At 43.7% G+C, this 19,279-nt stretch overlaps 1 protein-coding gene across 5 annotated transcripts in view; it reads left to right on the forward strand.

Moving 5' to 3' along the window:
* The window catches only part of ZSWIM8 (zinc finger SWIM-type containing 8), a 59,989-nt gene that overhangs the window by 39,212 nt on the left and 1,498 nt on the right, over nucleotides 1-19,279 (forward strand). The window contains exons 16-26 of one of the 5 annotated variants that reach the window (XM_081864191.1): nucleotides 959-1,193; nucleotides 1,584-1,736; nucleotides 2,695-2,790; nucleotides 5,445-5,667; nucleotides 6,533-6,822; nucleotides 8,890-9,113; nucleotides 10,869-11,351; nucleotides 11,998-12,196; nucleotides 14,203-14,373; nucleotides 17,934-18,053; nucleotides 18,986-19,164. In XM_081864191.1, the coding sequence (XP_081720317.1) occupies nucleotides 959-1,193; nucleotides 1,584-1,736; nucleotides 2,695-2,790; nucleotides 5,445-5,667; nucleotides 6,533-6,822; nucleotides 8,890-9,113; nucleotides 10,869-11,351; nucleotides 11,998-12,196; nucleotides 14,203-14,373; nucleotides 17,934-18,053; nucleotides 18,986-19,164 (2,373 nt within the window). Of the gene's footprint in view, nucleotides 1-958; nucleotides 1,194-1,583; nucleotides 1,737-2,694; nucleotides 2,791-5,444; nucleotides 5,668-6,532; nucleotides 6,823-8,889; nucleotides 9,114-10,868; nucleotides 11,352-11,997; nucleotides 12,197-14,199; nucleotides 14,374-17,933; nucleotides 18,054-18,985; nucleotides 19,165-19,279 lie in introns of all 5 variants that reach the window. The other 4 variants (XM_081864190.1, XM_081864192.1, XM_081864193.1 and 1 more) reach the window with 4 other exon arrangements.

Genomic DNA, 19,279 nt, shown 5'->3' on the forward strand with positions numbered 1-19,279 from the left:
TTGAAGCTTATCTGATTGTTTGAAGCTTATCTGATTGTTATATTTCTTTAAATATTCGCCAAAGTATTCCCACTGTTCTTTTATATTCGACTCACCTTGATTTCTTACCTTGGCAGTCAGCATTGCTGTCTCCACGTATTCTATTAGCTTATTCTGCCAGTCTATTTTGGGGGGACTATTTTTGTCCTTCCACCTTTGGGCATAAATTATTTTGGCCACTGTTATTGTGTAGAGGAAAAGACTAAGTACTTTCTTGGGTATTTTCCCCTCTACTATACTCAATAAGAACATCTCTGGTTTCTTGGGAAATGAGACCCTTAACATCTTTTTTAATTCTGAGTATATCATCTCCCAATACTTTTTGGCTTTCTTGCAACCCCACCACATGTGTATAAATGTCCTTTCAGTCTCTTCACATTTCCAACATAAATTGGTTCCCTTTTAATACATTTTTACAAGTTTACTAGGGGTGAGGTACCATCTATATATCATCTTTTGTAGGTTCTCTTTTAAGAGTATATATAGCATGCCGAGAAGTATATTGTTATTTTCCACAATTTCTCCCAAGAGGCCATTTCTGTGTTAAGTCCTATGTCAATTGTAGTTGTTTCTCAATGGCACCTGAAGATAGTGGATCAAACTGATTTCCTAAAAGGATTTTAGATGTTTATTCCTGATTTTTAGATGTTTATTCCTGGTAGTGGGTATGAATGTGTTTGTAAAAAGCCCAAAAGAGGTTGGGCTATTTAGCGGTATGGCAAACCACTTCCGTCTTCTTCCTGCCAAAAGGACCTTTCTTCTTGCTTCTTTCTGCTTCTCTTGATTGTAATAAACTTAATTCCCCCCTCTGCAGTCTTCGGAGAACTCCCCTGTTCATATCTAATTCCCCATTCCCACTTTCCTAACATTTCCTTTGTTTAGATGCTAACTTTCATGTTGTTCCACTCTCTGTTTAAAGATCTTGGATAAGCTGTTGGACAGGGAGAGCCAAACACACAAGCCTCAGACTCTAAGTTCATTCTACTCGTCCAGCAAGCCCACAGTAGCCAATCAGAAATCTCCTTCCAAACATGCTACCCAATCAGCTGCGCCCATTCAGCACCTCCCAGGAACACCCGTCACGCAACAAGCAGGGGTAACCACTGCTGTCCAGAGCAACACTTCAGAACCCTTTTTGGAAAAGAGCTCCCAAGGTATGACTTACAGTTCCACAGGATTACAGCTGTCTTCTAATTACCAGTAGAAGGAGAAATGAAAGAAATGGGTTGCTGTCAGATTTTTTTTTTCATTTGCCTGTATATTTGTTCTAGTCTCATAGGTTGTCAAGTTCTTCTGCTATTATGCAAGTGTGATGCACAATAAAAAATGAATGACATTTTTCTTGCCTTCATGGAATTCGATTCTAATTGCAGTGTGCATTCACGATTTCTGTTTTTCTTTACCATGTGGGAAAGAGAGGGGAACAGTACTGAAGCCTGTGATTATCCACTACTGTCTCCTGTCTGCCAAAGTTACACCTGCCTATGAATTCCTCCTCTTCCTGTTGCTGCTGTTTTAACTTGCCACTTCTTGTGTTTTCCCAGATAACCCTCAGAGATCCCCTTGTGACCCACCAATGGAACCCAGTGTCTTAAAGCAAGAAGGGAAAGTTCCTAGCCGACTGGCCCTTGGAAATAGAGGTGGCTACAATGGGAGGTGCTGGGGTTCCCCAGTCAGACAAAAAAAGAAGCACACAGGTAACTTTGAGCAGGGGGCACATAACTTTCTGCTGTCTCACTCTGCATGTTTTACATTTCTGGAATCACTTTCATGCATGTTAACTTGTTTGCTCTTTGTTGCACATTCATTTTGAATTGAATTAATATGGTGAACTTGTCTGTCTGCTTGTCTGTTAATATCCTAATCTACTGTCACCTCCAGTATTTCTTACTGAAGCACAAATCTTCCCTGGTGGATCAGCACACTCAGTGAGGAATTCTCTGCTGCCAAAGTGAAGTTGGCCTAGCCCTCTCATTAGTTACCCCATAGCTTCATGGACTGGGGTTTCTAACCAGTTTTTAATGATTACTAGGCTTACCTAAAGCAGTTCAGATTGTTTAAAGGAGGTAATCAAACTAATAAATGCTTAGATTCTGTTTCAGGTTTTTCGTTATTCTTTTAGCTCTCTAGTTCAGTTCCCCCACTCTGAATTCATATAGTAAAATATGTGCCTGTATAATTTGTGACCGGCTTCCATACTTGTATCATAGTATGTCAAGTGCTTATTGTACTACCAAGTGAGTTTTAATGAGCCCCCAGTGGGTCACTATGTAAGGCCACATTTGGCTTGCTGGGTTGCAAGTTGTGCAGGCTTGGATTAAGACTGTTACATTTGCAAAGTAATTAGTGGTGTGTGTATACAGTGGTGGACAGGACTCATAATTAATTAAGCTATTTTCTTTCTTTCTTTTTAATTGGGTGGAAAATAGTGGATTCTCCCATTGTTAAATTCTTTTAAAACAAAATTTTTAAATATTTAAACTAAGAAGTTAAATTTTTCCAAGATGCTATTGGCATGCACTAACCACATCTTCCAGATCTGTCAATCATATTTTTCCTACTGAGAGGACGACATTTCTTTTTATCTTGACTTACGCTGTAGAAACAGAAAACATTTAGCTTCTCTCTCTCTTTTTTTTTCTCCCCTCCCAACAGCGAAGGACAGCAAGCATAATGCCAGTATAAATATGTGGCATGGCTACATACAGAATACTGTGTACAGTTCTGGTCACCCCATCAAAACAAAAATAGGTAACTGAAAGTTAGAGGCAAACACATTACTGCTCTTTACTATGCAGAAAGGATACAAGTTGGCGGTCTTTTAGGTGGGATTGGGGAAGTAGTTGGGATGTGACAGTGTATTATAAAATGATGAGTGGCTGGAAATGGAAGGTAGACTTCTTTCAACACTAGAACTTGGGCATATTCCTTGAAGATTATTTTAAGTAAATTTAGGACTACCAAAATCAAGTATACATTATATAATGCATAATAGAGCTAAAAGATGGCCTCTGGTTTAGATAGCTTTGAAAGGGGGTTAAACAAAGCCTTTGTGAGACACTTTCCCTAAGAATATTAGACATGATGTTTAAATGGAAACTGCAGATTCAGAGGCAGGATATACCTGAAGATAAGAGTTGAAAGTGGCCCTTTAGGCCAACTCTCTCCTCAATGCTGGAAATCCTGAGCTAGAGCATCCCCGCCTTTGCTTAAAGACTCTCAGGGAATTATAGCTCTCTCCCACCCCCTCCCCAGCAACTGGTTCTGTTCTTGAACTGCTTGAACTATCAAGAAGTTTTTTCATCATCTACCTTCCTCTCGTGTAAGTCCAGTAGATCTAGTCATAGCCCTCTCCTGTGTATTTGGGGGGTGCTATCATGGTCCCCACTCAGGCGTCTCTTCTCCAGGCTAAGCGCACCCAGTTTTTCAACCTTTCCTCATAGAACCTGTTTTCCATGCTGCTCACCATTCTTGCTGCCTTCCCCTGCACCAGTTGCAGTTTGCCTAGACTCTTCTTAAAATGTGGCACCCAGAACTGCACACAGTACAATGGTATTCAGGCATAGACTCTCTTTTGAAAGAGAAGATTTCATTTAACTACATAGGCTTTGTTAGGCCCTACTCCCCCACCCGAATACCTCACTTTTCAGTGAGAATAAAGCAGCAGGTGCCTGTTGCTTTTTATTTCCTCCTTGTGACCAGAGGCATCTGGCTGACCGCTGCTGGAAATGTAATGCTGGATTTGACAGGTGTTTGCACCATTCAGCCATTGCATAAACACTGGCTTACTTTGACTCCAAACCAGCACTTTTGGTTTGTTTCTCTCTAAACAAAGCATGATGGCAAGCCAAAGTTTGTTCTTCTCTTGCTAATCATGGTTTGTTTGGGAGAAATAAACCATGAGTGTCACTTCATATATTGCAGGGGGTGGCCAGCTTCCAAGAGACTGCGATCTACTCACAGAATTAAAAACTGGCAGTGATCTACCCCCATTTTACTGGGGTTCAGGTCAAAGTTTTTTATTGGGGTTCAGGTCAAAGCTTTTTTGGGGGAGGGGAAAAGCCCCATTTTAGGGGGTTCGGGAAGCATAATTTGCTTAGCTTTGGGAGGGGGTGTGAAATGTTTTTACATTATTTTGGGGTCAAAGAAGGATTGCGGGGGGGGGGGGAAACAGCCTCGGTTTGTAAACTCCATCTTCCGTTCTCCAACAATGGAGGGCGAGGGTGTGGGGCCGGAAGGGGGCCAGTGATCGACTGCGATCGACCAAAACCTCGCAGGGATCGACCAGTAGATTGGACATCCCTGATACATTGCAATAAGCCAAGGCAGTGGTCTGTTGCTCCAAATTCAAAGAAGGGTAGAGTGAAGCAGCACCAATTCAGCATGCTGCTGTAAGTTCACTTAGATAATCTGAGGAAATTTTACTTGTGGCCTGAAAATGGGCATTTTCTGCTATTGCCCCCTCACTGTGGAATTCCCTTCCCTCAGCCATACATGAAGCATCATCCATTAGTTGTTTCAGATACCTTGTCAAGTCATTTCTTTTTTTCCATGCTTTTCCTGACCCAACATGCTGCTTTACTGTTTTTTTAATTATACTGCTTCATAGTTTTAGTGTTGCTTTTGTGTATTCTTCTTACAGATTTTTAAATATTAGGAGATTTAAATACTAAGTGGATTTAAGTAACGTGTCCCCACGGCAGCTTGAAAGCAAACCCATATAAAAATGGTGGACATCAAATACAAATAACAGTAGAAATTACAAAAGATATAACAGCAAGCGGGCAGCAAACCAAGAACAAGCTAAAACCAGTAAAGAGAACCTAAATACTGTTCAAGGCCTATAAGAATAAGTCAGGCTTCACCTGTTGCCTAAAGGTGAATGAGTGCTTTGGGTGAATGTGCCTAGGGAGAGTTGCAGAGCCCAAGTACTACTAAAAAAAAAAGTCCTCTCTCAACATAGGCACCTGCCTAATTTCTGAAGGTGGGATGGTGAAGGGCCTCTGAAGATTATCTCAGCTGACAAAAGGGAGAGAACAGTTCTTAACATGGCCCAGGCTGTTTAAGCTTTAAAGATTTGTTCTGGCTCACTGAAAAGATACTCACTTCCACCACATTTTCAGTAATCCCCAACACACCTGCAAAGTAAGATAGCATCCCTCACCTAGTAGGTTCATGGCTCATATAAGTTTGAATTAGTGACTTCTGAGATTTTGGTATATCAGCTCTCTAGCTTTTCTGGTCAGCTTACATCTCTAGGTTCTGACTGACTTGAAATGTTTCAGCTTGTTTTTTGGGGTGGGGTCGGGGGTGGGGGAGAAGAACGTTCCCTGTTGTAAAACTGTGGTTTTGTGTACTGCCGACCTGCTCACCTGCTGCTGTGCCCTTTGACTGTGACGTTGCAGGAATGGCCAGCATTGACAGCAGTGCTCCAGAAACCACCTCGGACAGTTCTCCGACCCTCAGCAGGCGGCCTCTGCGGGGAGGGTGGGCAGCCACTTCCTGGGGCAGAGGGCAGGACAGCGATAGCATCAGTAGCTCTTCCAGCGACTCCCTGGGCTCATCATCCTCCAGTGGAAGCAGAAGAGCTAGCGGAGGAGCACGTGCAAAGACGGTGGAGGTCGGCAGGTAAGAGCTGCTGTCTGTTTTCCAAAGTTGTGCATCTTTTCAGTATTTGGACCTCCCAAGGATGAGATTGTTGGATGAAGGGCAGTATATTCAATAAAATAAAATAAAAGGTTATCTTCATTAGAAATATATCACAAGGAGGCTTTTCACCCAGACCCTGCAATCATAATCTTTGTGTGCAGGGGGACCAAGGTGAATAAATTTTTTTTGGGGGGGGCAGCAATGCCTACCAACTTTGGGAGGGTTGGTCCCCTCAAATATTTTCTGGGAGTGGCTGAATGGAGATGGGATCTCCAGGGAGACTCACCTGGGGCCTTTGTTACATATCTTTAGGTCCCTGGTGAAAATGTTCCTCTTCAACCAGGCATTTGGCTGATTAACATTCTATGGCCTTTTAAATGTGTTTGAGGGATGGGGGTTACTATTTTTGTTTTGTTTTTTTGTTTTATTATGTATTTTGTCTTCTCATTTTGTATTTTGATGTTCTGAACTGCCCTGTGATCTTTGGATGAAGGGTAATATAATAATAAGGTGGGAGTCTCAATGGGAGAGCCAGGCAGAATTAGACCTAGAAATTCAGCAAGTGAACTCACTATTACTTTTTTGGCCGCACTCATTTTGAAATTATAAATTAAATGAGTGCTCCTTTGATCACTGGGGACATATGACAAGAGCAAATAGTGAAGTATTCTCAGTAGCGGCCCAGTTCTTGCAGAGTTTCTTCTCTGGAGAGTCTGCAAAGTCTGAACATTTTATCTTTTGGAAAACCCACAATATGATGCCTTATCTGAGCTTCCTTTCTATGGTGGGTGTGCAAGTTTAGTCTTAAGTTCACTTCATACATATTTCACTCTGTTCCTTTCAGGTATAAGGGCAGGCGTCCAGAGAGCCATGCTCCTCATGTCCCAAATCAGCCCTCGGAAGCAGCTGCACATTTCTATTTTGAGCTGGCCAAGACCGTTCTCATCAAGGCGGGTGGAAACAGCAGTACTTCCATTTTCACCCACCCATCCTCTAGTGGCGGCCACCAGGGTCCTCATCGCAACCTCCACCTCTGCGCCTTCGAGATTGGTCTCTATGCACTGGGGTTGCACAACTTTGTCTCTCCCAACTGGCTGTCTCGAACCTATTCCTCCCACGTCTCTTGGATTACAGGTAGGAACCAGGGTGCTCCAACCAGGTTTGGTTTTTAGGAATCCTTCCTTAGAGGGTGACCTTACTTAGCTACAAACTTTTAGGAACTCCTGGCTAAATTTGCTAGCACAATCTGTATAGCCGAGTTTACAGTTTGGGAAACCTCTGGGTAATGTTGACCATAGAATCATGGCGCCAGAAGGGATCAGGTTGCCATAGTTGATTGCTGTTGATTGACACCAAGCCTTGCTTGCCAAGGAGCAATCAGGACTACACTTTAAGCCAGTCAGTGTCTCATTTGCAGTTGTGTCTCTAACTTCCTCACAACTGACATCGCTGATGCTGTCAGGTGTGGTGCAGGTGAACATGGGTTTTGGGGGGGAATGGCCTTGGGCAATGGGATCTATACAAGACCTAATTTGGCCAGTGAGCTGGAGGTTCCCTATCCCTGTTCAAAAGAGTTACATCTGTAGCCCTTTAGCAAATGTCTTCGGTGTCCTCTGCTTTTTGACACTAACATGAAAGGAAGTTTCCAAGCGCTACTACAAAACTCGTAGATTTTATATATAAATGTATTATTTTATCTGTTTTGGGGTTGATTAGCCAGAGAGAGACATGCAGCTTGCCCAGAGCCATCCAAGAGAAAAGCAATTTAATCCTGGCTTTCCTGAATTTGGATGCATCAACTTTCTTTTAGGTTTAACTTTATATATATATATATAGTGTGCTTAATCTCACAAGGATACGGGTTTATCTTACATCACTATATTGTGTTGCCTTCACCCTTCCTCTTCCCTGCTTTTGTTCCCCTTGTCGGCATTTCGAAAGAGGGTCTTTGTACATAGGAGCATGATCCCTAGTGTGTCCAAGTGTAAAATAGCTTGCAATCTTTGTACTTGTTATAAGCACTCAAGAGAAATCCATATGTGGCTTTAACTAGGTAAGAATGAGATATGAAATATGAGTTTAGAAGCCTTGATGGTCCAGCACGGGAGCTTCCAACCTTTCTGTGCCCAGAGATACATATGGAGTTTCCACAAATGGTTGTAGGTGCCACCACATAATTGCTGACATGGAGAGCTTTGCCAGTCACAAAATGTCTGCTGTGGCCTCTGGGAAGCAGCCCAGTATCTTGCCGCTTCGTTTTTCCTTTCAGAATGCTTTCCTGTCTTCCCTCCAGGTTGCTCTGCTTTTTGCTTGGGTGGCAAGATCAGCATAGCAAGCTAGAGAATTTGTAAGAGGAAGTAGAAAGGAGCAATGCTTCACCCACTTCCTCTCTCAGATCTCTTCAGATCACTGCAAACAGGAGGAAAAAGACAACTCCTGGTGAAGGGGAGCAGTGGGGGAAGAGGTTTCATGGGTGTTTGGAGAGGCGTTCATTGGTGCCATTGTGCCTATGGGGCACCACATTCAGAGCCCATGGTTCAGTAGGTAGATGTTTGGCTGAGTACTTGGGAGACCTTTGAGTTCAGATCCCAGCAATGGTCTGGGCCAGTCGGGTTTTCAGTTTCCCAGTTGCAAACTTGGGAATTTGATGAAGTTGGGAACCTGGGAAGCTGCAAAGGCAAACAAGGTAAATTCAAATCTAGCAGAATTATTGCTTTTCCACTAGTAGCATAAAGGTAAGCATCATAGATGGGAAAAACGAATACAGAAGGGAGCTCTGGTAGAACCACTTGCACTACTGCAAATGGGTTTTTCTTTTTGCAGAGGCAGACTCCTGACAACTGGAGAACAGAAGTCACCTACAGAATATTGAGGCTCCTCTATATAAGGAGTTTATTGCTGAAAGGGTCTCTTTTGGTTAGCTTACCAATGCCAGGATATTTATATTACCAGAACTGCTTTATGAGTGCTTGCTGTAATGACCTTAACATACACCTAAGCTTTAATGTATTTGTCGCAGCCTGCGTTTATTGCATTGCATTTCTCTCTAGCCGCACTGCTTACAACCCCCACCTCCATGTGTGTACCTGCCAATTCAGGATATTGCACTCTCATCCATGAAAGCCTATGCCATAATACGTGTATTGAGTCTTGTAGGCACCTGAATACTTTGTTGTGCACCCTTTTTCCTCTGGTTTCTAGGGCAAGCCATGGAGATTGGCAGTGCAGCCTTGAACATCCTGGTGGAGTGCTGGGACGGGCACCTGACCCCTCCGGAGGTCGCGTCCCTGGCTGACAGGGCTTCCAGAGCTAGGGATTCCAACATGGTGCGAGCAGCCGCTGAGCTGGCATTGAGCTGCTTGCCGCACGCCCACGCCTTGAACCCAAACGAGATCCAGAGAGCCCTGGTCCAGTGCAAGGAGCAGGTGAGCAGTTCAGAGGTCTCTGTTGTCAGGCGCCCAGCTGCTTCTTGCCTTTGAGCAATTGGGTTCGTCTGTTCCTTCTTTTTGCATTTAGTGTTGCAGTCTTTTAGTGTTTGCATTTAGTGTTGTCTGAGGTCTTAAAAAAAATTATTAAAAAAACTGGAGCCCCAAAATGCTAGTGAGATAAATGTTTTGGATTTTTAAAGTCAGGAGTTTGTCTCCAAAAGCTCCAAAGGAACAACTTAAATAACTGCCACTACTATAAGTTATTTTGTGGTATTCCAAAGTAAAATAAATTAATTTTGATCCACTAAATTTCTTATATGGTTGCCCTTATATTTTCTCCATACACTCATCCAATATTTTCTGTATTAGAATTTGGCCATTAATGAAATATGGACCTTACACTTCAATATAGGTCTTTCTGCTTTATAATGCAGCCATATGCACCTAGCTATTGTAACAGGCCTCCTGTGCATAGGCATCTGCATGGATTTTTCTCGGGGAGGGTGAAAAGTGCATATTCCTAATACATTGATATAAATAACTAGCACCAGGGAGCTGGTTTTCCATTTCTGGTAGAACTGCCGACTGAATGGTGATGAGACCTGGAGAGACCTGGCCTCTTAGAAATCAGCAGAACAGGTCTTACCCCTCTGTTGCTTTTCATGCTGTTCATTGACATATTGACTTGGCACCCAGATGGACATACACTGCCACTCACACCTAAAAACCTCAGTCCTTTCAATTGGCTCTCTGCACCCACCTCAGCCATTAATTGCACTGCTTCCACAATCAACTTCACACATCACATTTTGCCCCCCCCCCCCGAAAAAAAAATCCCCATTCTAGGATAAAACACTAGGTTACACTTTAAGGTTGTTATTCACACACTCACATGCCAACAAGATGGGTATAATTGGGTTACCTTGCAGGGCTGGTATGTCAGCCATCTAGTGATGTTTTGTACTAAATCAAATAAATAAATAACACACTCTTAGCCACATTTTAAAATGTTTACAAACTCATGGGTGAAATCACTGTTTTTTTGTTTCTATGAAATAAGATTAGAGAGAGAAAAACATGAACTTCCATCTTTGCTGTTATTTTTTGCTCCTGCTTACCTTTTACCAACTCACAGTTACAGTACAATCCTGGATATCTGAAGGCCAGCAGGAAAGACTTAAAAAGGAACCAGATCTTTCTATATAGACACATATGGGACATGTCATTCTACCCTTCTATTTGTCTGCTGGGTTAGGTCTGCTTTCTTAAATATCAGACAGCTATGACACTCATTGGCTAAAAACACTGAAAGGCAGGAGCAAGTTAGTTTTCCACAGGAGAGTGCATGCGCATTCTGCCTCATAACTTGGGTTCTACAAGTGCTGGAGGGTTTTGTTTTTAAATATAAGCTGGAGATCCAAGAAATATGACTCCTCCCTGTAGACACCCATGCTCCTGCAGATGCCATCTGGGGAGATGTGGGTGGCTATCAAAGAGGGACCCTTGTTGATGTGGCATCACACTTATGGAATGCTCTTTCCAGACAGGGTTGGCTGACGCCTGTCTTAATGCCGTTTTTGTCCCAGGCAGAGTCTTTTTTATTTTATTTTACCAAGCTCTTTAGGGTAGAATTCTATAAGATTGACTGTTTGGTTCAGAGGTATTAGCTTGATTGCAATTACACTTTAATTGTAAATTGCAAAGGGCAGTATAAAACACCTTAAATCATCAGTACCTTTCCTAATATTGCAGGATAATCTAATGCTGGAGAAGGCATGCTTGGCAGTAGAGGAGGCAGCCAAAGGAGGCGGTGTTTACCCTGAAGTCCTGTTTGAAGTTGCTCACCAGTGGTACTGGTTGTACGAACAAACTGTTGGTGGAACTCTTGCTCAGAGAGAGGGAGCCACAGGCTGCAGTGCAAGTGGAGCCCGGGCATCCTGCGAAGCAGTGCGTGGACTGGCAGATACCAGAGTGACGTCAGAACCCACCACAGTGACTGTTGCAGCTGCGGTGACAGCAGCAGCAACGGTGGTGCCCGTAATTTCGGTGGGGTCGACAATCTACCAGCAGCACACCATGGCGGGGCCAGCAATGGCACATGCGCACACCCAGGGTCTGCACCCTTATACAACACTCCAGACCCACATCCCTTGCAATCCTCAGTATATCGGGCACCCTATCCAGCACATGCCACGCCCGGCGGTCTTTCCTGTTCCTGGCTCTGCTTATCCCCAAGTAAGTTATCTTTTGTAGGGTAAGCATCTCAGGGGGAACATCTTTTTCTGTCATCCCTAGCGTTGTGGCTCCTATAGATGAATAGAAGGATGGCAAGTCGAATTATTTAGTTTTGCTGGTTTCAGTGTGGGACCATAACGAAAAGGGTGAAAGCACAGCACTAGGATGTGCCAAGGACGAAACTTGGGACCCTGTGTATGCAGATGGCAGCTGGAAAAAGCCCCTGTCCAAGCCCTTAGAGTCACTTCTAGTTAGGGGCAGTAATGGGTTAGAGGGACCAAAAGTCCGAATCTTTGTATAAAGATGCATTTTTTTGTGGATATATATCTCATTGTTGCTCTCCCTGTTTGTGTCAGAATTATTAAATTTGTACTAATTTACAAATTGTTAGTATTTACTGATAAATCTTACATTTTCTCATGCCAGTTTATGGGGGTGGGGAGAATGCCTAAGATAGGCATAGTGGCTATTTTGTCTCCCGTCACATTCCTCCTCCTCGGAAGAATTTTGCTTAGAATGGCCCAGTGAGCATGGTGAGGGTTCTAGGCTTTCAGGAGTGGGGTTGGAAATGGAGTTCTTGGTACTAGATAGTTGGGTTGCTTGGAGGCCCCTCCTGAAAAACCCTGCCTTGTGTTTTGGGCGCAAGGCAGGCTTACCCTGTCCTCTTCCTTTGCAGGGTGTCCACCCAGCATTCATTGGAGCACAGTACCCATACTCGGTCACTACCCCGTCTTTGGCAGCTACAGCAGTGTCCTTCCCGGGAGTGCCTGTCCCATCCATGACGCAGATCGCTGTGCATCCATACCATGCTGAGACCGGGCTGTCTCTGTCTTCCAATGTAGCAAGTGAGTATTTCAGTCTTGCTGTGTCTTGTGTAGCGTCCTAGCTGAATGGTGGTTCTAGTTTTGCTGAGGCTTATGGAGCTCACCTACTGTGACACAGGAATAGGGGTGCTTTTTTGTGCTACTATGAATCCTGAGACATGTAGGTGTCTGACTCAAGTGCAAGAGGAAATCGGCCTCAGTGGAATCCCTAGTCATAAACCTTCATATTGTTCTGAAGCATATGAGGAAGGAAGATGGCAAGATGAACACAAGTGACTTTTTCTGTTAGGTTTCCTTGCAGGCTTGAGGGGGGCGGGACAACTGGTCTCTGCGCCTCTACAATGCAATCTCTGGGTGCATACAACATTTTTAAAATTTGTTAAGGGTTTCATTTATGCTTTAAAAAACAACCATATACACCATGTTTAAAATGAAAACACACTGCCAGCACAATCCCTTTATTCTCTTAGGAAATTATGAAAATTATGAAAACAGCGACTATTAGGTAGAATCCTTAGGCTACAAATGAGAAAGAGCCCTCCATGAATCCTTAAAACTTCTCAGGCTTGGGAGTAAACAGCTTTAAGCGGGACTTTCTTAAAATTGACCTGCAGTGGTCTGTAGCAGGTGGGATGTTGGTCTACTAAACATGGTATAGCTATTACTAGGTTTCCAAAGATTGTGTCATGAAATTGCACATCTAAAGAAAGGGGTGGTTGGCCTGTGGGTGCAATGACCCCTGTAAGAAAGTCTCTTGGTGTAGACTCAGTGTCCCCTTCACCCACTTACTGTCCCCTGACTGCTAGCTCCCCCCCCCCAAAGTGCATGGAGTTGTAGGAAGAAATTGGAAGAGTGGTTCTCTTTCAGTTCTATATTTTCCAAGGCTTGGATCAGCAGCTGATTGGCAAGCAGAGTGACTGAGAGGGTAGGAGGGAAAGGGCATTAGTCTGAGAGACTGGGCAGAAGAATATGTGAGTAGCCTGCAAGGAAGAAGTGAGGCATCACAGGAGTCAGGAGCAAGAGAATGGAGTGCCAGGGAGGGAAGGCAAATGTGCAGCCAAGGTGATTGCAGTAAAATAACAACAACAACAACAACAACAACAACAACAATAATAAATAATAATATCGTATTGAAATCACAGAATTTTTTTAAGGGGGGTCTCCCCTCATCAAATCACCTCGACTGAACCATAAAAATCACTTGTGGTACTTTCTAAAGCTGCCATAGCATAAAAATAGGAATCTAAGGGATGGATCCTTATGGACCCTCATAATTTTCCATAGCCACCTTGAAATCACAGGTCACCTGTGTGATTTGTCGTCAACCTATGCTAGATCCATGAGGATCAATGTTTTTGTGTTACTAGCAAGCACTGGCTCTGAGACTTTTGACTGTGTAGTCTACCAGTATAAGCTTTAATTCGATAGTGATTGTTCAGGGGCCCTGTGTAAAATCATGCAAATTAAGGGCGATCTATTTCAGTTCTGCTGGATCTAACTTTCGCTTAGAAGGACTCGTTGGAAAAGTGACATTACGTGTGTGTCCAAGTGTGCACATGTTTTCTGTCTGGTGGGGTGGGGAGAAACAGAGGGAGCAGTGCCTGCAGAGTACTCCCCTAAGAATCCAATTGTGTCCCAGGGTCCCAAACAGTTGGTGTCGCTTATTTCATCTTCCCCAATTATTCTGCTGTTGGTGTAAAGACTGTCCTGATACATTACTTGCTGGCTTCCTGTTGTCTGCAAAGGGACATGATGCTGTAATAAGGTTTGGCTCTTGGGAACTACATTAAAAAGCTTGCTCACAGAGAAGGCAAAGAAGTGAGCCTTCTTTAGAACTTTCTAGGACATGTACTTCTGGGTCTACTTGCTTATGTTTCCTCTGTCTACCGTGTTACTACCAGAGTTAATATTAACCCCACAGGTATATGATACAGTTTGGGGCAAGACGTAGTTGGCTGAAGTCCTATAGCTGTTTGATGCCAATATTCCCCCCTCCCCTTTATACTGTTGTTTGTTTTCTCCAGTAGGAAGTGTTCATGCAGGGTCTACATTCCCAGCGATTCAAGGGACTTCCTTGACGAGTCTATCTTCTCAGCCCAGCTCCCTTGTCACAGGAGGCTTTCCTTCTGAGGATGAGCAGCACAGCCAGCCTGCAGGCAATCAAGGCGTGCATCACCTCCACTCTGCCTACCGAGTTGGTAAGGACAGTTAATTGTGGCTCTTGCAACCTGCAATTCAGGACAGGGCTACCGTATGTGAAAATTGACTCTTGTGCCAAGGTCAGTTGGGAAGGTGTGCTAATTCTCACATGATGAAGTGGTTTTAGACTGTTGTTTGGTTTAGGCTGGAATGCATAGCCACAAGACTTACAAGCCGATCACAGAAGCTTGCAGTGCATGAATCTTTTGAGGGGAATGTAAGTGGGTTTGGGGGATGGAATCACAGTGAGAAGAAGTGTGCCAGTCAGTAATGTGAGTGCACCAGCTGTCAGCAGTCCTGAGGCAGAAATAGTCTGTTGAGGAAAGACTTCTACAATACTGAGAGGTTCATAGGATTGGGGTGAATGTTACAGTGGTCTTGGTGAGTAGATACATACATAAGGAGGGGATTTTTTGCCAGGCTGGGGGCGGGGGAAGATGCAGGTTATGAATCTATGTGAATCAAATTGATTCAGAGATATGGCATATGAGGATGGATGCTTAGTAACTGAGATAGTCCCTTTTACCTATGCATAGTTGAGTCTCTGGCACATAATGCACAACTAGTCCATGTTGTAGAAAACATGTCACACCCTTATAACTACTCAGGTTCTCCTTGAGGTTAGTGTCCTCTGGAGCTCAGAGTACTTGAGCCCTGAGTTGCTTCCTCTTGCCTTCCAAGTAAAATAATTGCAGGGCAGGGAGCTTGAGTTCAGTAGAAAACTGGGCATGGACGAAGCCAGCTTCAGCATCATCAGGTCTAAGTGCCAGGGCCTCTGAGGATCACATTGGGAATATCAAGCTACCTCAATACCAGGAGCCAAGGAGAGGATGGTAGAAACCAGTGGCTTAAAGATCCCTGCAACCCCACCCCCTGCTCTTGGCAATCAGGCTCAGGAATCTGGTCATATAATTGGACAGCTTGGCATTGCACCTGGGTAGAAAAAACTGAGTCTCAACTATTGATGGGCCCAAGCAAAGTTTAACTGTTGGGTGCATTCAGGATCTCCCTCAGGTACATCAGTCTCAAGGATGCCGGCAGCTTCTCTGCTTCATTATAGTGATAATAATCTGCCTCCTTTGTGTCCCTCATGATTAGTATGGCCAATGCTGAGACACTTGACTGTGACAAAAAACAAAGGCTATCCAGTGTTTCTGGGAGTAAAGCAGAACAAGCCCTTCTGTCTGCTTTCAACAGGCATGTTTTGTGCAGTTGGGAGTCTTTCATGGACCTGTGCTCTGTGGGCACCACATGTACAGCCTTTATCTGAATTCTGGCACCTCATTCATAAGCATTCTGGTACCTTGCTGTGCCAGACAAGCATAGTTGAGCTACTGTCTTGAAGAGGTTCTTGATTCTCGAGAAACCAAACTTTGATCAGGCTGACTCACCACTGTTGGCTGAAGATTTGCTGCCCGAAGTGGAGACCAAATGCCCCACCCTGCTGCATTGCAGGACTAGCACTGGGTCTCCCATGAAATGGGAGGAGAAACTATTGCAGATGTCAGTGGAACAAAGCCCACGGTCATGGTGTGAGGTAACTGGGCTAGAAATGACAGGCTTGTAAGACTCAACCATATGAGCCACCTTGTTCAATATGACCTGTTCTGAGCAGAAGACATGTGTAAGATAAGCCTTGATTACTGTTCCAAGGAGGGAGATGGAACTCCCCTCAACCTCTGCTTTGTGATGAGTCCTCCAATCTCTAAGGTCTTGATACCAGATGCCAATCCTTGACTGCATTGGTTATGAGTGACTGCCAGGACTTGGTCACATTGAATGGTTCACACCCTGCTGGTGTTGCAGGGCTATTGAGAACTTTGGTTTTCAAGGCTGATAGTGGTGTTTAACTGTAATGTCCTGGATTGATTACAAAATGGATTATCTTGCAGATTCCTAGAAATCAAAGTTGGCCCTTTTTGGAAAGCCTATAGAATGGATGTAACATAATTCTAACTGTGTTCTAACTGAGGGTGGAGATCCAAAACAGCCTATGTGGTGTTATTTTGGGACACTGAACAAAATAAAATGTACACTGTCATATAAAACGGGGATTGGAGGAGGAATAAAGTTCCTAGTGGCTACTAGAAGGTGAATGGATGCGAAGAGTTTGCATGTTTCAGTGATTTTTGTAAAGCTGTCTTTTTTTTTGCAAAAATAAAAATTTAAACACAAATGAACCAACCAAGGATACTTCCTTTTTCATCTCCGCCTACTGCAGTCTAATAAAATCATAGTAATTACAGGAAAAGGAATTGATCACTGCATATTTATATGGAACAAAGAATGTTAATTGGGGGATTCGGTCACTTATTTCTTAATTTTACTATGTTAACACAGCCTTCTGGGCTATCTTGATTATCCTTCAACCTTAACTAAGTTTCCCTCCTAAGTAGACTATACAGACACCTGTAGGGTTCTTGGGGTGTGAAGAAGAAGACACACAATGAAATGGAAATGGAGCAGGGTGAAGATCCATCATGTGTTCCCTCAATGCCGTTCAAAGCCTCCGTTTGTCAAGGCTCACAAGCAGTGCACAGTTTGCTTTCTATCTCTAGCACATAATCTCCTAAATTGGAGTTTGAAAGGGAGTCCAGCTGGGGTAGAGTGTGTTGCTTTGAAGGGAAGGTGAAGGCATGCCTTTCAGTCCTGGCTTTGGGCTGACATCCAAATCCTTGGGGCATAAGATATATCCGGAATGGAGCAAGTTGTTACCCTTTACCATTTAACACTGTGGTAAAATGTACTAGTCTAGGAAGTATCCCCCAGGTAGGTGGGCTTGTAAGATGTCCAGAATTTGGGGTCAGCCTGAAATGTTCTGGCTTGCCCTGGTCACAGTGTATCCCTATACTACTCTGGACTAGGTTTGTATTTACTTGCAGTTGGATTCCCAGTTGGCCATATTGAAATTGATTGTCACTGGGAACCTGGGCATTTTCAAAACTCCTTAAATATGGAGAATCCAGACTGTACTGAGTTGCTCTCCATATTGTGGTTGGTGTCCTTATCCATTCTATGGCAGAATGATGTAGAGGAGGGGTTTGTGTCACTGGAGTCCCCTTGGAAATATTGTCTCCCTGTTTTGGCTGATGTCACAGATATGAGAGTACAGGAGCAGAGGGGGAAGCCTAACACAACAGAGAGTGTTGTTTTGCATAGAAACTGAGGGCATAACTGAATGGTGAATGTTGATGTCTGTGTTTAAACAAAATGAAAAATGAAAATAAAAAGTCCCACTGGCTTTCTATTTGTTTTTTTTAAAGCTGCTTTTGAAAAGAGCAGAGGAAAATGTATATTTGTGCTTCCCCCCCACCCGCTGCTTCTCAGCTCCAGATCGTTCTGCAAGCTGTTGCTTTGTCTTCTCCCAAATCCACAGGGATTACAAATGTTGTCAACCTTTTTACCACCTTGCAAAGATAAGCAGAGACACCATTTGGCATAATTGCCATCTCCTAGCTCATTTCTATGAGATGGTTGCGAATGGGTGGGCACCACCCCTCTTAAGTCTTGTGGGGCTTAACTTGGTTGTCTGAAATTTTGAATTTGCACTTCCCTGCAGGAATGTTAGCACTGGAGATGCTTGGCCGCAGAGCTCACAATGACCACCCCAACAACTTCTCACGCAGCCCACCCTACACAGAAGATGTGAAATGGCTCCTGGGATTAGCTGCCAAATTAGGTAAGGCCCAAGGCAGAGTAAAGGTTCACTTAGTCCTAAGGCAACATTTTCCACCAAGCTCTTCTGCTTTTCGTGTATCTTCATCTGATTGCCCAAACTGTAGCAGTGGCATTGATTCTAGAACTGAATAAAATGTGGAAAATAAAATTAATTTGCAAAGACAGACCACAGTAAATATTGTAGCTTCTGATCCATAACAGAAGACTATCGCATGGAGATGTAAATGACACCAAAACTGAGCAGCTTAAAGGGTTTTTTTAGGCACTGCAGGGATGGCTAACCTTTTATGGGCCAAGGACTGCATTGACCCATGGTCAGCTGTACGGGGTCCCAGGTGTGGCCTATGGTATGGGACCCCCATAAAAATGGCTACAAGTAATTCCCCCTTAAAAAAAAAAATTGGGATTTTTGATGGGCCATAAAAACATTCTGGCATCACAGCAGGTAACTTCAGGAACTACGAATAATTCTATTTTAAAAATAGAAAAATTGCCGGACTGGGGTGTTTTTTTAAGAAAACAAAACAACTCTTGGCATCATGTTATCAGAGTGAGAGACCTGGAGGAGCAGTAGAACATAAAAATACATAGGGGTGGGGAAGCAAAAAAAAGCTATGGGCGTGTGGATAAGGCCCATGTATTAGTCCAAGTGTAATTTAGAAATTTGCTAAAGTTCTATAAAAAGAAAAGCAGTGTTTGTGGATTACTCTTATATTAGCTAGATTCCTCAATACTTTGTTTTAACGGCTGGTAAGCAAAAAGTAAGGCTGGCAGATTCTCCCTTGTCTGATGTGTGCTCTGGCTCATTGCAGCTAATTTGTAGATGCTGTGCTCTGCCCCTTGCTAAGGAGGAGAAGTAGTTGTCCTCTTGGGTTTTCAGTATGCTTTGGCTGTTCTTTCTACTTGACTTCACCCACCTTTATTTTTCTGCAGGTGTCAACTATGTGCATCAATTCTGTCTTGGTGCAGCCAAGGGGGTCCTGAGCCCTTTTGTGTTGCAAGAGATCATCATGGAATCCCTGCAGAGGCTCAATCCTGCCCATGTCCACAATCACCTGCGCACACCAGCCTTCCACCAGTTGGTACAGAGGTGCCAGCAGGCATACATACAGGTACATATGCCCCTTCCTTTCCATTGGGTCAAGCTTGCTTCCCCTAGGTGCTCCTTGCTGCTCCAGAAAGCATAGCCACACCATCATCTAAATACCCGCCTGGATAACGTGAAGG

The sequence above is a fragment of the Podarcis erhardii genome (genome assembly GCF_964252035.2).
Source record: "Podarcis erhardii genome assembly, chromosome: 5".
NCBI lineage: Eukaryota > Metazoa > Chordata > Lepidosauria > Squamata > Lacertidae > Podarcis > Podarcis erhardii.